This window comes from Coenobita brevimanus, chromosome 102 (genome assembly GCF_032717465.1).
Source record: "Coenobita brevimanus isolate Jiangsu-jjx chromosome 102, ASM3271746v2, whole genome shotgun sequence".
Lineage (NCBI taxonomy): Eukaryota > Metazoa > Arthropoda > Malacostraca > Decapoda > Coenobitidae > Coenobita > Coenobita brevimanus.
The window spans coordinates 3,243,497-3,266,040 of NC_137055.1; the positions used below are offsets into that span (position 1 = coordinate 3,243,497).

Below are 22,544 nucleotides of genomic sequence, written 5' to 3' on the forward strand. Positions count from 1 at the left end.
TCCTAGTAACAAATAAATCTTGCTTCTAACCCCTCAGGTTCTGAACCCCCATTGTAACTTCAGCTGATTAAATAAGTCTGAGGTTAAGTAGAATGAAATATAATACTAGAGCCCCCCCCCCTAAGGGCCCAAGGAGGGATTTACACCAGCCGCGAGCCGATACATATTTAGCGCGACCTTGACCTTGACCTACTTTCACCAATTTCGAATTCGTAGGAGACTTTCATGTCTCCTACACACCTGTAAAATTTGGTGATGCTATCTTGAGCGGTTGCGAAGTTGTCGTGATAACAGACACATAGACCATGACCTATTTTCACTATTTTCGAACTCGTGATCGATTTTTTTCCCTACTACATACCTGTAAAATTTCGTTATATCTTAAGCTGTTGCGAAGTTATCGTGCTAACAGACACACAGACACACAGACAAACTGAAAATAATACCAGCTTCGATATCGGGGCTGGCATTAATTTACATCATTAGACGGACGGAATGAACAAACTTGATTTATAACTCTGACCGGCCTAAATATCAAATTCGGGTTTGTATTGATAGCACGTACACCATCTGCTCCTTGAATTTCTTAACTAAGTCCACTCCATTACCTCATTGAAATGTTTGTGCCTGTAACTTGCGTTAGGATCAACAAGACAGAGGTAGAGAGGTGGTAAGCTGTCCTAATGGACGCGGGTTCAGTTCCCGGTTAGAGCAGGGAACAACCGAAGGATATGAATTTCTTTAAAACAGTGTGTACTACGCTAACACAAGACTCACAGAAATGTCGTAAAAACACTCCGTTAACACCAGTGCAAAGGCCCTGTATCAGACAGCTCTAGCATGTATTCAAGACCGACGGTGAATGTTAGCGATATAAAGTACAGTAGTATGGTTCGTTGGAGTACTGTTGGACCTCAGCGAATGTGTTGTTAAGCCTGTATCCAGAGTCGTAGGTATTTGTGGATAGGAAGTTCTGTTTTTTTTTTTTTTTTTTTTTTTTTTTTGATAATGAATGGAGGAAGAAAAAACAATGGAAAAAAAATAAGTCCATGTGCCTAAAGGCATCCTCCATTCATAAACTACTTATAACAATTGGATTTAAAATCGAGAGGATTAAATGTATGTGGGAAGCAACTCCCAGGAAGTGAATTCCAGAGAGTAGTAGTTCTGGGGATAAATGAATTTTGATAAGCAGAGGTTCTGCATTGTGGGGGAGAGAGTGTGAGTTCATGGGCGCTCCCAGCTGCCTGAGTATTTCGGGAGAAAATGTGAAGGGGAGGCACAATTGAAGGCAGTTCGTTAGAGCACTTACGGTAAAAATATCGATAAAATAGTGCTAAAGAAGCAACATCTCTACGTACTGATAAGGGAGGAAGGTCCTGCGTTATGGCAGGATTACTGATTAATCTAATGGCTTTATTTTGAATTTTGTCCAACTACCTCAGTGCAACCGCTCCACATCCACTCCACAGCGGTGAACAGTATTCGACCTGAGAACGCACATGACTTTTGTATATTGTGGCCATCTGCTCGTCAGTGAAGAACTCACGAACTCTGTACATAAGTCCCAGTTTTTTAGAAGCATTTTTAGCAAGGGATTTAACATAAGCTGTCCAGCTTAGGTTGGGGTTTAGAGTAACACCTAGAATATCAATTGTAGTGGATATGGGAATACTGACATCATTTGAAATTATGTGAGAGTCTGAGGGATTCTTTCTATTGGAGAAATTAATATATTTAATTTTCTGAGCATTAAATGAGACCAGATTTTTTTGTCCCCATTGATAATTCTTAGAAAGGTCCTGGCTCAGAGAAATTGCTGTGTTCATTTGGGCATTTATAATGTCAAATTGTGTAAAGGAGGTACTAAATGTGAAAGAACTATGAAGGGTTGTGTCATCAGCATAAGAGTGTATTGGTTTGTGCGTGACAGATAGGAGGTCATTTATATGTATGAGAAAGAGGGTTGGCACCAAAACTGATCCCTGAGGTACGCCAGCATTTATTGGATGAAACTGAGAATAAATTCCGTCTACCATGACCCGTATTTTTCTGCTATGAAGGTAAGAAGAAATTAGAGGAACCAGTGATGCAAGGCCATAGTGTGACATCTTAGACAATAAGGCCTGGTGCCATACTCTGTCAAATGCTTTTGAAATATCAAGGGCTACTGTGTGTGTTTCACCATGTTTGTCTATTGTTTTGTTAATCTGATGGGTAACAGGGCAAAGAATATTTACGGTTGAAAGTTCCTGTCTAAATCCATACTATTTCTGTAACTATGATGAGGAATGAATGATTCCATGCCGACTTTAATGAAATCCTGTATGTAGCCCAATGTGGAATTTGCATCATGAATGAAAAAGGAGGTCCAAGGAACATCCATGAGAAAATGTTGAAGTCCCTCCCAGTCTGCCCTGTCGTAGTGCCATTTAGTCATCACGACAGGTTCAGAGCAGGAGGGTGTGGTAGGTGTGAAACTGGTGGCTTGAATCAGACAATGATCCGAGGATCCGAGGGGGGACTTCACTTCGACATTATAATTATATGAATTGGTTGTTAGAAACAAGTCCAATAGGTGGGGATTTTGATCGGGGTTGTCTGGTACACGGGTGGGTTGACTGACTAACTGGGTGAGATTAAATGAGTCTGCAAATAGCTCACATTCAAGACCAGAGTCATCAGGTCTAGTTGAATAAGTGAACCATTCGACAATATGAACATTAAAATCACCCAGAATAGTAATTTCTGATGCAGTATTAATGTTAAGGACACTTAGTTGTGAAGACAGAGAGTCAAATAAACTCGGCTCTGAAGGGGTTTTACCCGCGTCAGTCACACCCCGGTTAGAGATCCGTATTTTAAGTGGTTTATTGTGTCTATTAGGTCTACACTTGAATTACCTTTTGTATATTGTTTATGTAGATTGGTACCGACATGGTTTGTCACAGTAATGTGTAAGACAACAAAAAATGGAATATTAAACTAAGTCACTGTGCAAGCGGATCTGTGAGGTCTAATGCCACCAAGACTCGACCCAGAATACTGTCGGTAATCGCATATATGATCTGTATGACAAAAAACTTACTTGCAAGTTGGTACGCCATTGGAGGACAATTCACACTGTCCGTGGTTGCGACAGAATCCCTCTGGACACACCCCACACAGGGACTCATCAGCTTGGAATGTATTGCAGTCCACTATACCATCACACGCAACTTCCTTCCTCAGACACGGCCTTTCCATGAGCTTATCACCACAGTAGATAAACCCACGGTCACACGGGGTCTCATCTGAAACAACACCGATCACTCGTTTTTTAATCCCATTCTTTCCCATGGCGTTTTTTGTGTTATGTTCCTGCCGGTTCCAGACATATTTATTCAGCTTAGGAGTGACTTGGAACTGGAGGAGTTAGACAAAGCTTTCATTAATCCTCTCAGTACTTATAGGCTCTCCCAAGCTGAATATAAAGTGTGGAAGCAACAGAAATAACTAACTCATAGAATTCGGTTGATATGCTTATGGATATTAGTTCGGTAACACTATGCATCCCTCTACTATAAAGAGCAAATGAGAATAAGTATATATTAATCGGGTGAGTTAACTGGCTTGAGAGTGACCGAGTGAAGGCGAACCTGGACATGAGTTTTCGTCGGCACCGTTGGGACAATCAGGGATGCCATCACACAGTATAAAGCTGGGTATGCAGGTGGAAGCGCTGTCACCACAGGATAGGTAAGTGGAGTTGCAGGCATATGGCGCCAGTGTGGACGTAGAAGGCGTAGTGGTGGAGTGTGGTGTGGTGGTGGTGGTTGGTCTTGTAGCTGTACTTGGGCACGTGTTTGCTGACAAGGACAGCACACTTCATTACTACCTTACTATCAGCACATTGCATACAACTTTCTGAATTCATAAATTATTTAACTCTATAGTAATTAAAAATCATATAATACACTGGTCAAAACTGATAGGTAACCACAAGAACAAAAGCTCCACATACAACCCTTCCACAGCCTGCATGGGTATAATTATGATATTATAACAATTTACGGCACTGCACAATCAACACACACAAAATCATCTACAGTTCCATAAAAAACGGTTCTTTACTTACAACAACCATGTTCATCTGAGGCATCAATACAGTCAATAAAGCAGTCACAGAAGAAGTCTTGCGGTAGACACTCGCCTGTGTAACACATTGCTTCACCAGGCTGACAGGTTGTGTTACTGATGGGTGGTCCTACGCCAGTCACACAATCCTGAAACATTGATATCCAATTAATCTGGATACAGAAGAGTTATACAGAGTCATTTAGAATTGCATATTAGCATCTCCAATAAAACTAATTTACCTGTATGTAGTTCAGTTCATGAGTCTTTGTTAATGCATCTGGTTAGGTCTGTATTGTGAAGCCAGGATTCTGGGGATCTGAATGATGTTTGAATTATCATGTACTGAACATGCTGCTGATAACTCTTTAGTTTTCATACATTCACATCATATTCCTGCATTCTTCCTCACCCCATCCTTAGACAGGAATAAATGTCAGGATGATGATGGCTGTGATGATGATGGATTGGATTACAATGGGTTACCTCTGTTGTTGAGAAATCATCTATGGCGATGTATGTCGCTTGCTCATCACCTGTCTCAGCCTCAAACAACAAGTAGAAATATTCAATGGATGACACTAGCACCACTTCCTCCAGCCAACTCTGGCCATGATTGCCAGAGAGAGACAACAGAGTCCACCGTCGTCCAGAATCATCTGCAAAACGGGGTTTATGAAGGATAACGCAATAAAGCACAATTGCATATTATGACATTTGATTTTTTATACTTTGATATGATAAGTATTATATTTTACCAGTGTGGCTGTAGTCTATAATATACCGTAACTTAAAGATACTAACCTTCCAGATAGAGTCTCAGTGCACCCATGTTAGCCTGAGGGTCATCGTTATACATGTTGAACCAGAAGCGGACGTAACAAATGCCCTCAGAAGGAGGGTACTTGACTCCAGTAGAGATGGCAGCAGTCCTGCCTGGTGGCTCATAACCATTGGACATATACAGGTAGTACCCTGTAAGGCAACACACATGTAATTTGTATAATCTTGGTACTACAACAATACGTTGCCACTCTATACTGATTACTGTGAAAACAAAACTCATTATACATTTTCAGAGTATCTGATGCAAAAGTAGGAAAGAAAAGGGTGGGTGAAAGCTCAGTAGGACAATTGGGATGGGTATTCGGCATGCGAGACGTGACTTATTTGTGAAATTTGCAGCATGAATGAATACTTTCATTCAAAAGAAGCAAAATAAGACGTTGACTGGCAAGGATCTAAACCATCAAAGAATGAAACAGATATAATCCTTACTGTCAAATAACTTGCTGATACAGTGAGTAGCATAACTACACTGAACAGAATAAATGTCAGAAGCAGCCAAACATTGCTGCAATGAGATGCAGTGAGATAGATGAATCAGCTCTAGATGTGGGAGGTAAGAAACCTCCGGAACAGCAAACCCTCAGGTAGTACAAAGAAACTTCTAAAGATAGGAAGGGACATAATCCTGAGGACAAATGGATATCAAACTGATTCAGCAGAGCTAAAGGGAAAAAAATCAACCAAACAAAAAATAAAGATAAATAGAAGTTTAACATGAACAGAACAGAGGAAACATGACCAACAACAGGAAGACTGAAGGCAACCAAGCACATGTTTGAAATAGGATGAGACTTAATGTTTCCTCTGAAAGACTGACGGTAAAATAATCAGTAACGAAGTAGCCAACATTGAAGAATTCCATTCCAAACTTTAAAGTAACAGTATCATTGTCAAAGTGTCCGTTCAGGATGGAGAAGTGTTGGTCACAGTTGCTCCAAGAGCAGGGAAGAGGAGTAAGGCAAGAGATGATGATGGTCTCACCACTGATCTAATTAGAGATGTAGTGACTCTGCATTAAATGAACTAGCAAGATTTTTAGAAAATGCTTAGAAGTCAAAGCAGTACCCAGATCACGGAAAAGAAGCGCTTTACTTGGCATATATAAAGGGTTACATGAATGCCTTCAATTAATACCGTTCAGTTAGTCTTCTCCCTGTATGTATAATCTTTTCACAGACGCCAAACAAACAATTAATTGTTCAGTAGATGCAAAGCAACCAAGAGAGCCAGGCGTATTTCCCAGGTGTGACTCGACAACAGTCCATATTTATGGTATTGTTTACTATGATGACTTATCTCTCAGTTTATTCCTGCTACTTTTAGATGGTTACATTCAACTTATGGGAGGCTTTCGAAAAACAGGAGTTAGATATTACCTCTATTATATCCCCCACTACCAAAAATCTCCTCAAAACTGATTACAGTAGCTTGTAGGTAGTAAAAATGTAGAATATACGTCATCGGACTGAAGGGGTTAATTACGTGATTGAGAAAATTTCAGAATATAAGAAACCGTTGAGCTTTGCATTTGACTGAATAGGGGAATGCATTTGATTCAGCCAGGACCGCTGCAAGGATGACAGTAATTCGAGGAGAAGGTGAAGAAGACACCTGTATTATGTACAAGGTGATACTTAAAGATAGTAGTGATCATAATACCCCACAGCCAGAAAATATCAATAAAGAAAGCTGTTAGACATGGAGGCACAATAGATTCATGTTATTCATTGTATGCCTCGGAAACCTTTTCAGAAAATGAGACTGGGATGACTGTCACGGGGTTTTTATAATATCTCAGTAATTTTGATATAAATGGTTAAATATTATTTAAATTGATATTTATATTCAATAATATTGAAGCGCAGAGACAATGATTGTCTTGCTACATCAAGCAACGGTTACTTTACGCTGGCTTGTGCACGATTCTCTAAGAACGAGAATTTATAAACTTTCTCAACAGTACACAGCAGAGACTAATTACTCACAATTGCTGAATTACTGTACTGTTAGCCTCTGGAGAAAGTTACATCACCCCTGACAATAAATAACTAATACTAATAATAATAACATCAGGTTCTTGCTGATGCATTAACTCCTGGCACAACGGATTTTAAGTTAATACAACAAGACTGGTCTAAGTACCAGTTATGAATAGTAAAACGTTTATGCAAGCTAGGAGTTATGTGGGAAATAAGCTTAATTCGGAGAAATGAAACACGAGTTTACTTTACATGAAGCTCAAGGAAAAGAACTGTTAAATTTATTAATTACAAAAAAATAAATTTAACGTTACATTTCAAATCAAATCAATGAGACGCACTCACTCACTCTCACAAAAGCTAAATACTTACGCCTAGGGAAAAACACCTTAACTAAGCTCTTAAAACTACAAAATACACAAAAGAAATACTAGTCAATGAATGCGGTGTATCACCCAAAGCTGGAGAACTAAAGGTGGGAGCTTGGAGAAACTGTAAGTGGAGTTTGGGTACTAGCTGACCTCTCGCACTGCTGCACAGGTCCTGTCTCCGTCACAGCAAACACTAAACTGAATTCAAATACATTGAATGGGCAGGACGCAAGGCGTGGCTAACGGTTGAGGGAAGCAGAGGCGAACGATAAAGAAACAATTATATCGCTCAGTAGCGCACTTAGTGACGTGCATTAAATCGGTCACTTTTGAAAGTGACGAATGATTTGAAAAGTATACCCCGAAATGGAGAGAGAAACGGTTAACTGAGCGATACACAGTGAGTTTTCCACTAATAGTTCGTGGCTTCTCACAAAAAGGAAATGTCGCGAATTGATTCGTGACATTACGCCCCATGAAAATTAAATCTTTCTTCCTTCAGAAGAATGATTTCAATATACATACATATAAATCCTAACTCAGTCACACAAGATTCACACTGTGGTGTGTGTGCTATCCTGCTACAGGAGAAAGTCGCAGTCGTCAGTGAGCGAAAAAACCTCGTATTTACGTTAATAGAAGCAAGCTTGAGGGAAAAACTCCGTGACGACGGTGAAAATCCTGTACTCAGGTCAAACTGAGCGAAAATTCGCTACATTTACACTGACAACTAATTGTTGTGTAGCATGGTGTATGTAATACACGGTGTAGGTGTGACAGTTGTAGTGTAACTGTACCTACGTGTAAAATGACACAGTAAATAATATGGCGACGACGAAGGCAGAGGAGAAGAGGTGGCAGCGTGCGGCAGACGATCAGCTGGCCCGCACAGCAAAACTGCTACACCCATTGCTGAACCTGCAAAACCAATTAAGGTGGAGCCTCAAAAGTGTCAATGAGACAAAATTCTTATTATGTTACAATTACTCTCTCTGGCTAGCAGTCAGTACATGCTATGAAAAGTACACTCGAGGTCGCCATTAATTTTAGCACACGATTATGGTCGGCAAGTTGAGAATCCTTGTGCAAACTTGGGTCTTCCATAGCCTCAAGTCGCCTCTGCAGAGTTCTCACTTCCCCCTTAACCTACAATACAATACTTATATTAGTACCGGAAAGCTGAGAATCCTTGTGCAAACTTGGGTCTTCCATAGCCTCAAGTCGCCTCTGCGGAGTTCTCTCTCGAACTTCCCCCTTAACCTACAATACTTATATTAGTATCGGGAAGCTGAGAATCCTTGTGCAAACTTGGGTCTTCCATAGCCTCAAGTCGCCTCTGCGGAGTTCTCTCTCGAACTTCCCCCTTAACCTACAATACTTATATTAGTATCGGGAAGCTGAGAATCCTTGTGCAAACTTGGGTCTTCCATAGCCTCAAGTCGCCTCTGCGGAGTTCTCTCTCGAACTTCCCCCTTAACCTACAATACAATACTTATATTAGTACCGGGAAGCCGAGAATCCTGGTGCAAACTTGGGTCTTCCATAGCCTCAAGTCGCCTCTGCGGAGTTCTCTCTCGAACTTCCCCCTTAACCTACAATACTTATATTAGTATCGGGAAGCTGAGAATCCTTGTGCAAACTTGGGTCTTCCATAGCCTCAAGTCGCCTCTGCGGAGTTCTCTCTCCCCCTTAACCTACAATACAATACTTATATTAGTACCGGAAAGCTGAGAATCCTTGTGCAAACTTGGGTCTTCCATAGCCTCAAGTCGCCTCTGCGGAGTTCTCACTTCCCCCTTAACCTACAATACAATACTTATATTAGTACCGGAAAGCTGAGAATCCTTGTGCAAACTTGGGTCTTCCATAGCCTCAAGTCGCCTCTGCGGAGTTCTCTCTCGAACTTCCCCCTTAACCTACAATACTTATATTAGTATCGGGAAGCTGAGAATCCTTATGCAAACTTGGGTCTTCCATAGCCTCAAGTCGCCTCTGCGGAGTTCTCTCTCAAACTTCCCCCTTAACCTACAATACTCGTGTATGTACAGGCCCTGGACATACTGTGTCCTGTGGGGCCAACAAGTGAGACGTCAGGTCTACACTTTTGACTGGGAACCAGGCTAGTCCTTGGATTACTCAAATCTCTGAGGATGCCTATCACGGAACCCAGCATACAACAACTGCCCATGTTAGTCAGCAGTTAGTAGGCGAGACATCAGGTCTGCACCTACGTTATCACTTCCCTTGATGTATCTCACAACAAGGTTAAACTGCTGTAAATACAGTGTCCAGCGTGTCAATCTTGCATTAGCCGTCTTGGTCGTGCTAAGACTAGTGAGTGGCATATGGTCAGTCTCCAGAACAAATGATGCCCCAAATAAATAATAATAATATTTTTTAACACCATCAACCACAGCCAAGAGTTCCTTCTCAACAGTACTGTAATTCCTCTCGGCAGGTTTTAGCCTACGGCTGTGGTATGCCACTGGGAAGATTCCACCTTCCGATTCCTGCATCAATACAGCACCTACTCCATCTTGTGAAGCATCAGTGCGCAGTATGAAAGGTTTGCTGGAATCAGGCAACTGCAAAATGGGCTCCTTGCACAACATATTCTTGAGGGTGGCAAAAGATCTCTCTTGTGCTTCTCCCCATTCAATGGTGTTTGGAGCATATTTCCGTAGCACTTCGTACAACGGTTGGGCAATGAGAGCAAAGTTGGGGATAAAACTCCTATAATACCCCACTAGACCAAGAAATGCCCTAACCTGTTTCTTGGTCACGGGTCTCGGGGCTTCTTTAACCTTCCTGATCTTGTCACCCTGACACCTGCAGTGATTGTTGCCAACAATATGACCGAGGAACTCCACCTCACCGTGAGCAATCTTGCATTTGCTAGGCTTCACAGTCATGTTGAAACTCTGGAGTCTACTGAAGACAATTTCCAAGAGTCTGAGGTGCTCCTCCAATGTGGCGGAATGAACGAGGACATCGTCAACGAACATCTCTACTCCTACAATACCATGGAGCACTTGTCTCATGGCACGATTGAATACTGCTGGGGAATTGGTAAGTCCAAATGGGAGGACTTTATACTGGTACAACCCCCTAGGAGTAGCAAAAGCAGTGAACTGACGACTCTCAGGATGAAGGGGAATCTGGAAAAATCCCTTCGCTAGGTCGAGCTTCGTGAAATATCGTGACCCTGCCAGCTTAGAGAAGATGGCAATATGGTCACCCATTGGCTCAGCATCCACTTTGGTGATTGCATTGAGCCTTCTATAGTCGCCACAAATCCTGACTCCACCGTCTTTCTTGCGGACTACTACCATCGGACTACAGTAAGGAGGTGAGGACTTTTCAATAATGCCTGCAGTCTCCATGTCAGAAATTTCCTTATCTACTGCACCCTGTAGTCGCATGGGAATCGGATATGGTTTAACCTTTATAGGAGCATTGCTGGTCAACTCAATTTTATGACACGCAACCTTTGCAAGTCTAGGTTGGTCTGAAAAGACATCAGCATACTGACAGAGCAGTGACCATAAGGCATTCTGGTCCCCTACTGCTAAGTCAGGGTTAAGTGAAACATCTCCGACAGTCTCTTCCTGATGGGACTGAGCGGTTAAGGGCTCGTCATCATGGTCATCAGCTGGTATCACCGCAGCTGCCCCGGTTTCTTCCAGTGGCTGGTCACTATCATCAGCTACTCGTAGGCCAGTCTCCTCGGGGTCTGACTCATGATAAGCCTTCAACATGTTAATGTGGAACCTTTTACGAAGATTCCCCATCTGTATTATGTAGTTGAGGTCTGAAATGCGCTCTACTACATTGAATGGACCCTTCCACTGCGCCAACAACTTGTTCTGGGCAGTGGGGAGTAATACCAAGCATTTATCGCCTGGACTAAACTTCCGAAGCTTTGCCTTCTTATCGTAATAAGCCTTTTGAACTTCACGCGCCTTGATCAGTTCTTCCTTAGCTAACTCGCACGTCGACTGGAGGCGGTCAGCCAAATCAAGGACGTAGGTGTAGGTGGTCTTGACTTCAGGGTCGGGTTCTTCATCGTCCCATAACTCACGAAGGACTTGAAGTGGGCCCCGGACCGACCTCCCATACACCAGTTCAAAGGGTGAGAATTTCAATGAATGCTGTGGGGCTTCTCGATAAGCAAATAGAAGAGGAGCAATGAACCGCGGCCATTCCTTTGGCTGTTCGGCGGTCATGCGCCTCAACATCTTCTTGAGAGTTCCATTGAACCTCTCACACAACCCGTTACACATGGGATGATACGGCGTAGTTCGTAAGCCTCGGATGGACAGCAACCTGAACGTTTCGTTCATCATTGCCGAAGTGAACTGCGAACCCCGGTCGCTTAAGACCTCCTTAGGGATACCTACACGACAGAACACTTCAATTAATGCCTCAGCAACAGTGACGGCCTCTATATTCTTAAGGGCCACGGCTTCAGGCCACCGTGTGCTGAAATCAACTATAGTGAGGATATACTTTGATCCATCACTAGCCCTAGGACAGATTGGCCCAACTATGTCAACTGCTACTCTCTCGAACGGTTCAGAGATTATGGGCATTGGCTTCAATGGCGCAGGACGGACACGTCCCCGGTCAGTGGTACGCTGACACACATCACAGGAACGTACAAGCCTCGTTATTTCCCGTCCCATTCCTGGCCAGAAAAAGTCAGCATGGATGCGGTCAGAGGTCTTCTTTTGACCCATGTGACCTCCCATCGCTGAACAGTGACCTAATTCAAACACTGCTCGGCGATACTTTGCAGGAACGACAAACTGCAGTCGAACCTCACCCTGGGGTGTCTGTGACTCACGGTACAGCCGTCCTCGCTTACGAAGGAACCTGGCTTGACCTCCCCGTGAATACTTGATCACTTTACCCTCCAGCTTCTTGCGCACTGAGGCAAGTGTCGAGTCAGTCTGTTGCTCTTGGACAACATCTTGACTACGAATCAGATCTTGCGGCGTTGCGACGGTCAACGGAGTGACGCGATTTGGAGCCTTAGCCATGGCTCGTGTTATCGCAGCAGCCGAAGTCTGAGTAGCAACATCTACGGCACAACTATTTTTGATGCCAGGTATGTTGCCTAAGATGAGGTCAAATAAAGGTTCTGGCATGACAACTGCAGCGGTCAAGCCAGTGAAAAATGGAGACGCCACCTGGATACGTGCCTCAGGGAACAATCTCACTGATCCATCAATAAGTCTAACTTGGATCTGTCGACCTGTATACTCATCAGGCCGAACTAAACTCTGCTTAACAGAGCAACCTGAGGAACCATTGTCCCTCAGGACATTTACAGAAACACCTCCCACAGACCCTGGCTGAACAAGAAAGGCAGTGTTGCTGGTGGAAGGGTCTGAGGAGGTAGCAGCCAGTCATTCATGAGACTGCGGAACAACCGATGCAGCAAACGTGGCACCCTGGGAACTAGGTGTCTGAGGAGAGTTCATGGTCGGAGGGGGACTTGTAAAGTGTTGGGAAGTACCTGTACTGGTAGAGATGGCACCACCGGGTACTTGTGGAATAAAGGCTGCATTTGCCTCCTGCCTCCGATACACTAATTGACCTGACTGAGGGTTACGTGGCTTGTCCTTGTATTGCTGCTGATGCTTGGGAAACTGCTGCTGGTTGGGGTGCTTGTTGTACCGCTTCCACTCAGGTTTCTGAGTGTTTTGCCCCTGGTCCTTCCACTGCGGTTTTGGACCTTGGCCATTATTCTGAGAACGGCCTTGGTGCTGGGATTCAGTCTGAGACGGCTTCCCAGACTTGGCAGTATCTTTTCTGCTCCAGGTGTTTTGCTTACGAGCTTGATACCCGTATGCAGTAAAGAATGCGTCAGCCTTCTCTGCCATTTGGCTGGCATCTTTCACCTGGCAGATCTTAAGCTGTGCTATGAGCTCAGCAGGCCACGACCTCTCTAGCTGTGTACGCAGCATAAGGTCAATTATCCCTCACGCGTGGAAGGAGTTTCATCTTTCTCCATCCACTCATTTAAGTAAGCTGTGAGACGATCAAGGAACTGAACAGCTGTCTCCTTGTCTTGGAGACGAGCTCGCATGAACTGAACTTTGGCGTCGTCTACTGTGAGACCATACGCCTTAATGAGTGCAGCTTTCATCATCTCATATGTGAGATTGTCTCCACGAATTCTGTGGAGAATATCGAGGGCAGGGCCCTCAAATAGGCTAAGAAACTGAAGCCGCTTAGCTGCCTCATCCAGTTGATATAAGTCTGCCATGTCCTCAAAACGAGCTATGTACGGCTCGATTCGCTCGCTTTCCTTGTATGAAGGAAGCTTGATGCGTGGGGTCGCCAGGACATGTGCAGGGAGAACGCTCGTGGAGCTTTGACCAACTGCACCAGACGTGTCTGAAGCCAAGGAATCTCGCTTGAGCTTCAGCACTTCAAGTTCATGTTCTCGTTCTTTGTCTCGTTGTTCACGCTCGTATTCGCGCTGTTCTCGCTCTTTTTCTAACTCGAGCTCGCGTTGTTTCTGCTCGTATTCGCGCTGTTCTCGCTCTTTTTCTAACTCGAGCTCGCGTTGTTTCTGCTCGTATTCGCGCTGTTTCTCACGCTGCTCTTGTTCATAAGCACGCTCTCTTTCACGTTCCTCACGCTGTTCTCGCTCGTATTCGCGCTGTTCTCGCTCGCATTCGCGCTGAATCCTACGCTCTTCACGAGCATCTTTCTCACGTTCTTGCTCGTAATTGAACCGTGAGAGAACGTAACTCTGTATTTTCTCTGGGTCTGTGAGACCAATATCTTTGGCTTCCTGTACATATACAGCTGTAGCCATGATGCTAGCTCAATTTACTAAGTAACCGAAATTGAGTACTGACTGCTTAGCGACGAATACTAATAAACACAAGTAAAGAATACAGACACAAGCTAGTGGTGACCAGTCTTATCTAGTTAACTGGCAAAGAATAAATCAAAAATGTAAATGACTGGGAAGACTCAATAATAAACACAATGGGTACGGCGACTTCCCAGGAGCGAATAAAATCGTCTGGCGTTACCAAGAATAAACTAGAGTTAAGTACTCTATTGATTAATAAAGCAAAATTCACTTGCTAAATTAAGGGTAAACACCAGTAAGCTTGTGCCTATAAACTTTAATGATAAATACCTAAATATGAATGAGTGAGCACTATCTCGTGAATAGCTTTAGAGCTAGGAGTTAATATCCTGGCGAGGTCGCCAATTGTCACGGGGTTTTTATAATATCTCAGTAATTTTGATATAAATGGTTAAATATTATTTAAATTGATATTTATATTCAATAATATTGAAGCGCAGAGACAATGATTGTCTTGCTACATCAAGCAACGGTTACTTTACGCTGGCTTGTGCACGATTCTCTAAGAACGAGAATTTATAAACTTTCTCAACAGTACACAGCAGAGACTAATTACTCACAATTGCTGAATTACTGTACTGTTAGCCTCTGGAGAAAGTTACATCACCCCTGACAATAAATAACTAATACTAATAATAATAACATCAGGTTCTTGCTGATGCATTAACTCCTGGCACAACGGATTTTAAGTTAATACAACAAGACTGGTCTAAGTACCAGTTATGAATAGTAAAACGTTTATGCAAGCTAGGAGTTATGTGGGAAATAAGCTTAATTCGGAGAAATGAAACACGAGTTTACTTTACATGAAGCTCAAGGAAAAGAACTGTTAAATTTATTAATTACAAAAAAATAAATTTAACGTTACATTTAAAATCAAATCAATGAGACGCACTCACTCACTCTCACAAAAGCTAAATACTTACGCCTAGGGAAAAACACCTTAACTAAGCTCTTAAAACTACAAAATACACAAAAGAAATACTAGTCAATGAATGCGGTGTATCACCCAAAGCTGGAGAACTAAAGGTGGGAGCTTGGAGAAACTGTAAGTGGAGTTTGGGTACTAGCTGACCTCTCGCACTGCTGCACAGGTCCTGTCTCCGTCACAGCAAACACTAAACTGAATTCAAATACATTGAATGGGCAGGACGCAAGGCGTGGCTAACGGTTGAGGAGAGCAGAGGCGAACGATAAAGAAACAATTGTATCGCTCAGTAGCGCACTTAGTGACGTGCATTAAATCGGTCACTTTTGAAAGTGACGAATGATTTGAAAAGTATACCCCGAAATGGAGAGAGAAACGGTTAACTGAGCGATACACAGTGAGTTTTCCACTAATAGTTCGTGGCTTCTCACAAAAAGGAAATGTCGCGAATTGATTCGTGACAATGACAAAGAAATTGGCATGAACGAGGGGTGATTGAACACTATTAGATTTGCTGATGGCATAGTATTTTTCAGTGATTTAGGTGATGAATTACAAAGGAAAGACAGATGAATTGAACAGGGAGAGCCTAACTTATATAAGGAGAATACAAAAGTTTTTATTCAGTGATGTATATAATCCGTTCCTGTAAAAACAGATCATGAACTAAAATGTACTGAGTATAATTGTATACTGTATGTAGTATAAGTAGGGCAAGCAGTTAATGCAAACCCAGTTCATGGCAATGGAATCACGCGAAAGAATAGGAGTGTAATGGAGGGTTTATAATATACTAACTTATAATATTTTAAATTGTGGATTGCAAACGTGGGATCTAACAGAATCCTTAGAACGTAGACCCAATAGTGTTGAGAGCAATGAAAATGATTATGTTTGGTGTCATACAGGGATAAGAAGAAAAGGCTTTTCAATAATGGGATAGACGAAAGTACGAGATATATTCACTTCAGTCAGAAATTAGTTATGAATTTAGAAAGGTCAGCTGCTTTGTAGAACTAATATTTGATGGACGACCAGAGCAGGTAAGAAGCAACCTAAACACACTCGTACAGTGAGAGGAAGAGGCAGGGGACATTATGGCGGAATCAGATTTGGAGATTTGAAGGAACAGGTCAGAGTGAAAAAGATAGAAGAGGTGATGATGATGGTGATGACTGTCCTTCTGAATTGCCATGAAAGGCAGAGGTGAGTACGTACGTGATAATTCGGCCTTAAGGAGGCAACTATACTTCACTGAGGAGGTTCTATTTCTATGCATTTATTACGATATTAAAATGTTATCGAATATAAGCAGGTAAATGCTACAGGACATTTTGAAAATAATAAGAAACAACTTTTTTTTTTTTTGTGACCGATTCTGGGCATAAGCTTCACAGCCTTCTTTCAAAGGCCAGTAGTCCTCCTACGTACCGTACACCTCTACATGTCACCACTTCGACGCTAACACCCACCGTCCATACTGAATACATGTTAGGGCTGTCTCATACAGGACTGGTGTATTGGTATTAGCGGGGGTATTTTTACGACATGTCGGCGGGTCTTCTGGTTGATCAGTAAAGTCTGATATTTCTGAAATTCAAATCCTTAAACTGTTCCCTGCCCCAGCGAGATTTGAACCCAGGTCCGGTAGTACTGCAGGCCAACTATCTCACTGCTGATACTACACAGAATATTTATTTCTTATCGTATGATACCTGAAATATTATTCTTTAAAGAATTTCTGAAAGGATAATTCTGTAATGTACCGTATGTAAGAAAACAGAGATTTTGCTGTTGACTTTGCTGCTGTACTATATTTACTTTAATGTATTATAATTAATATAGTTTTCGAATTAATTTGCAGGGTTTATTTTATGACCTGGGCGTAGATAATATGTGCACAGGCAAAAGGCTCCCTTTTAAATTGCAGACATACAACCGCTAATGCAACCACAATTAAATACAACCGCTAATACAAACACAAACTAGAACAATTTGCCATCATCATAATAGCTTTTAGATGACGTCTTCCAGTGATTTCTTTTGACTGGAATACAATGGAGTTGTTGAAATAAATATATTTTACTCAATTATAAAAGATGAAACTGATAAAAGGGGGAGGCTAATTAGCAAAATCGCAAGCATCTTTGAGATAACACGATAATTCTTGGTGGCATCCTGATTAGAAGGAAGCCATATTGTGAAGCACAAAAGCATTTTATAATTTGCTGTAATCAATTTAAGAAATCCAAAAAGCAGCCCTTGTTACTTGTTAAACTGTGGTACAACAATTACCACAGTAACACCTATACTATCCCAATTTACAAACCCTATGAGCTTCATGACTATATTCCCTGTTAATTGCATTTTTTTATATGAACTCTACTATGAAAGCATGTAAAATGAACAATTAAAAACATATGACAACCTAAGCAACAATTTTGCATTATAATATCAATAACTAGTTCACGTTCTGATGAACTTGGGGTAAAAAAATATGGCCACCAACAACTAGCCATATCGTATAGGCATTATGTCCCTTGTACGAAACGAAGCAAAACAATAAATACTGTTTTAAATTATCTAACTTATGGAAGACTGAGCACAAGTTTTACGTGAAAATACCTAAAAATAATATGGATTTATATAATAATTAAGTGGATGGAGAGGAGAGCTATATGAAAGAGTTGTATGAGGTCTGGGGGTAGGGTAGTGAAGTGGCGGGGGACAGGGCGACGTGGAGGCGGTCTGTTTGTGGCCACCCCTTGCGTGACTGGGGCGACTGGCAATAAATAGATAGATAGAAGGATAAATTAACCTCTTTCTGAAATTACTCACTTATGGTTTAAAGTATCATTTTTAAGAGACTCCTTTGGAATCAGCAGTCAGGGGCTCTTCATGTCGTGTATGTGTGTTATAATATACTGTTAGTGTGGTGTGATGTGTGATGTTATTTGTGATGTGATGTAGGTGATACGAGTGTGGTGTTAGTGTAAATTTAGTACGATATGGTGTATGTGACGTGCAGTGTGGTGTGGCTTAACTGTGCTTAAAGTAGGGTGGGTGAAAGTGTGGTGTGGTGTAAGTGTGGTGCGTAAGTATGGGAAAGTGTAATGTGGTGTGAATGAGTTATGATGTGAGTGTGGTGTGTGTTTGTGTGCGTGTGGTGTGGTGCATGTGTGGTAAGGTGTAAGTGTGGTGTGAATGAGTTATGGTGTGAGTGTGGTGTGTGTTTGTGTGTGTGTGGTGTGGTGCATGTGTGGTAAGGTGTAAGTGTGGTGTGAATGAGTTATGGTGTGAGTGTGGTGTGTGTTTGTGTGTGTGTGGTGTGATGCATGAGTGGTAAGGTGTAAGTGTGGTGTGAATGTGGTGTGTGTTTCTGTGTATGTGGTGTGAGTGTGATGTGTGTTTCTGTGCATGTGGTGAGGTATGTGGTGCAGTGTCAGTATGGTGTGGTGTAAGTGTGGTGTGGTGTAAGTGTGGTGCAGTGTAAGTGTGGTGTAAGTGCGGTGTGGTGTAAGTGTGGTGCAGTGTAAGTGTGGTGCGGTGTAGTGTGGTGTGGTGTAAGTGTTGTGTGGTGTAAGTGTGGTGCAGTGTAAGTGTTGTGTGGTGTAAGTGTGGTGTGGTGTAAGTGTGGTGTAGTGTAAGTGTGGTGTGTAAGTGTGGTGTGGTGTAAGTGTGGTGTGGTGTAAGTGTGGTGTGGTGTAAGTGTGGTGCAGTGTAAGTGTGGTGTGGTGTAATTGTGGTGTGGTGTAAGTGTGGTGTGGTGTAAGTGTGGTGTGGTGTAAGTGTGTGTGACGTGGCATAAGTGTGGTGTGGTGTAAGTGTGGTGTGGTGTAAGTGTGGTGTGGTGTAAGTGTGGTGTGGTATAAGTGTGGTGGTATAAGTGTGGTGTGGTGTAAGTGTGGTGTGGTGTAAGTGTGGTGTGGTATAAGTGTGGTTGTATAAGTGTGGTGTGGTGTAAGTGTGGTGTGGTGAAAAAGTGGTGAAAAAAATATGGATGTTGTGCAAATGAGATATATGCAGTTTTTGGTGAAAATATGATAATGATATGGACGTTTGTGATGTAGTTAAAATATAGTGTGGTGAGATGTAGTGTGATGAGATGTGGTGTGGTGAGATGTGGTGTGGTGAGATGTGGTGTGGTGAGATATAGTGTGGTGAGATGTGGTGTGGTGAGATATAGTGTGGTGAGATGTGGTGCGGTGAGATATAGTGTGGTGAGATGTGGTGTGGTGAGATATAGTGTGGTGAGATGTGGTGTGGTTAGATATAGTGTGGTGAGATGTGGTGCGGTGAGATATAGTGTGGTGAGATATAGTGTGGTGCGATATGGTGTGGTGTAATTGTGGTGCTACAGAGCGTACCCATTACCTGAACCCATTTGTGGTTATATAAGGGGCTGCTGTGATGTCATTACTCGTAGTGTGTGGTGTCAGTGTGATGTGATGTAAGTGTGGTGCTACAAGAGACCTACCATATGAACCTAGTTATGACTGTGTGAGGGGTCCTTGTGATGCTACTGGTGTGCGATGTCCAGTGATGTGGTCCAGTGTGATGCCGTCAGCGTAGTGTGGTGCCAGTGTGATGTGGTCAGAGTAATGTGGCAGCAATGTAGTGCGGTGTCAGTGTGATGTGGTATCAGTGTGATGTGGTGCCAGTGGGATGTTGTGCCAGTGTGATGTGGTGCCAGTGTGATGTGGTGCCAGTGTGATGTGGTGCCAGTGTGGTGTGGTGCCAGTGTGATGTGGTGTCAGTGTGATGTGGTCAGAGTGATGTGGCAGCAATGTAGTCTGGTGTCAGTGTGATGTGGTGCCAGTGTGATGTTGTGGCAGTGTGATGTGTTGCCAGTGTGGTGTGTGTCAGTGGGATGTGGTACCAGTGTGTTGTGGTGCCAGTGGGATGTGGTGCCAGTGTGATGCGGTGTCCGTATGATATGATGCTTATGTGGTGTCATAAGAGACTCACCATTTGATCCAAGGTTGTGATCATGTGAGGGACCCTTGTGGGAGTCTGAGGACTTGCTGGCTCGAGACCAGTCCTTGTCATCGTCAGTCCTCTGCTGCCACCCACAGTCGGTCAACCAGGAGACATCGTCAAAATCGCAGTTACCCTGAGTGAAAAAATAATTGATTTATCAGATTCCTGTATCTATTTCACCCTTTGAACAGAGAATATCAGATTTTATAAGAATCTGCATAAATTTTTTAAAAGGACAACAGAATTTACTGTAGATGCAGAAGAGTTGTGTACTGTGTCATTCTCTCTCTCTCTCTCTCTCTCAATAAACATATCAATATGTAGGTATAATTTCTAACAATATAATTATACAATTCAGACTCATATAATGTTAAACCTCTCAGTAGTGAATCTATCTATATATCTATAGCCAGACACCATAATCTCGTAAGAGGAGGTCGTTTGTCTTTGAGTAAGTTGTTTTACGGGGAGGGGCACTAACCCTCCGTCAACGCACTTGCTGACACGTAGGGAATATAATTGGGTTGGTTATATGGTTACCATGTGAGTGGATGGTGGTCATCATCACCTTCCGCTATATATCATTTCAATGAAACCAGGTGCCCTCACGACACTTTTGTAAGTTGGTTTTGATGTACTGTAGACATATCATTGCAGTACACCGAGCCATGAGCACTGAGTGTATTGCATACAGCAGGTGGTTGCGCATGTGGTTGTGTGTATGGCTCTCTGTCTTCCCGTCTGTCTGTTCTTAACGCATGAACAGTAATACTATGTTTTCATCTGATCTGCACCGAACGTGGTAGAAGAGTTGAGAAACAGCCAAGGGTGAAGTAACTCAGTTTTGAAAACAATAGGTCAAAGATATTGTAAAGCTCAAAAGAAAAGGGCAGATCAAAGAGTTCTGACCCAGTTTGGACCAAACGAGGTGAAAGGTTTTAAGGGTCAGGAAAGGATGAAGTGATTTGATTTTGATAACAATCGATTGAACATCAAAGTCAAATGACAAAGGAAGTTATGTACGGTGCAGGTGAAGCAGTCTGTGAGAGCAAATGTTTGCTTAGTTTTTTTGGTATGTTTTTACCAGTGTTGCGTTTCTGAGAGCACCTTCTTGCTTCGTTTTTGGGGGGTTCATTTTTAAACAGGAGAAGAAAAGTACTGTGACAGAAATATTCCAGCTTCCAAATGTTCCTGGAAACATCCGGCTTAAATTGAATCTGCTCTACATACACTTGTAAATATCAACTAAAATTGCGCTCTATCCATTAATCCATCATTCATCCTCTATTTCTCAGCCAGCAACACAAGGATAGGGAGTATGTTATTCGGTACATACACATAAGGCGAGATTGACCCGTTGTTTTCTCAGAGTGGCATTAGATCCAACCAACCCTTTGGTTTAAATCTGCTATAAGCCACTTGCGACTGCAGCGCTTTAACCCACTTGAGCACCAGTCGATTTTATGTTTATTAAAAAGTTACCGCCAAACGACGTGTATAGTATCCAGGAATACAGTAAATCATTACAGTAAATCATCTGGCATGTCACTCAGTGCTGAGTCACCTGATAATACCACTACACTGAATGAGTTGATGATAAGTGCATTCACATTACAAACAATGACAGTTAATGGTCAAGTGTGTATTGTGCGACGGAGGTTTCTGCAGATAACGGTGATTAGTAATACAATAGAATGTTATGAAAAATGGTTCTAGTTTTCATGTGAAACAGATATTATGCTGATTGTCCAACTCAATAAAAGGTGAAATAAATAAGTCAGATTACTACATCAAACATTATAAAGCCAAGTAACTGACATGCAAAGGCCTCACACTGAAGCTGGCCAATGATGGACGCAGTTTTCATATTCTTGACATCTCTATAACAGTTTTATTCAACCAGACATTACGAACTAGAGATGTAAGAAGCAGCCTTCACTACCAGGGGGCTGTACAATATTTTAAAAAGCCGTGACGAAGTAGCAAGAATAAATCAGAAAAAAAAAACTTCCTTAAAATTTAATGAGCCAGGAAATCAAAATAAATACCGAGTAATTTGTGTGTTACCTGAACTGGCTGACACTGGTACTCATCGCTCTTGTCCTGACAGTCATATTTGGCATCACAAGCAAACTGACGCGCAATGCAGGATCCATCAGCGCACTGGAAGTCAGAGCTGGACACACACTCCTCCGTCGGCTTGCAGTTGCTAAATACTATGTCGTCGATGGCGATGTAGGTCTGCAAAAATCAGGCACAGTGAGAATCATACGTATACTCGACGTACCTTAACTTTCCCTAAATTTTTGTCCAGTTACAGCGTATTTCACGTAGCTCAATGGCAGAATAAGAAAAGAGTGTGGTTTTGCAGTCTTCCCATAGAACACTTCTTCATGACTAGCATCATACTCTAATGCCAGTATTTT

At 42.4% G+C, this 22,544-nt stretch overlaps 1 protein-coding gene across 1 annotated transcript in view; it reads right to left on the bottom strand.

Moving 5' to 3' along the window:
- The window catches only part of LOC145415344 (MAM and LDL-receptor class A domain-containing protein 2-like), a 153,255-nt gene that overhangs the window by 2,222 nt on the left and 128,489 nt on the right, over positions 1-22,544 (bottom strand). Inside the window, exons 46-52 of the mRNA XM_080284620.1 lie at positions 22,186-22,359; positions 20,107-20,251; positions 4,921-5,091; positions 4,603-4,775; positions 4,118-4,265; positions 3,639-3,848; positions 3,089-3,293 (exon numbers count right to left, since the gene is read on the bottom strand). Of these exons, the coding sequence (XP_080140746.1) occupies positions 3,089-3,293; positions 3,639-3,848; positions 4,118-4,265; positions 4,603-4,775; positions 4,921-5,091; positions 20,107-20,251; positions 22,186-22,359 (1,226 nt within the window). The remainder of the gene's footprint in view (positions 1-3,088; positions 3,294-3,638; positions 3,849-4,117; positions 4,266-4,602; positions 4,776-4,920; positions 5,092-20,106; positions 20,252-22,185; positions 22,360-22,544) is intronic.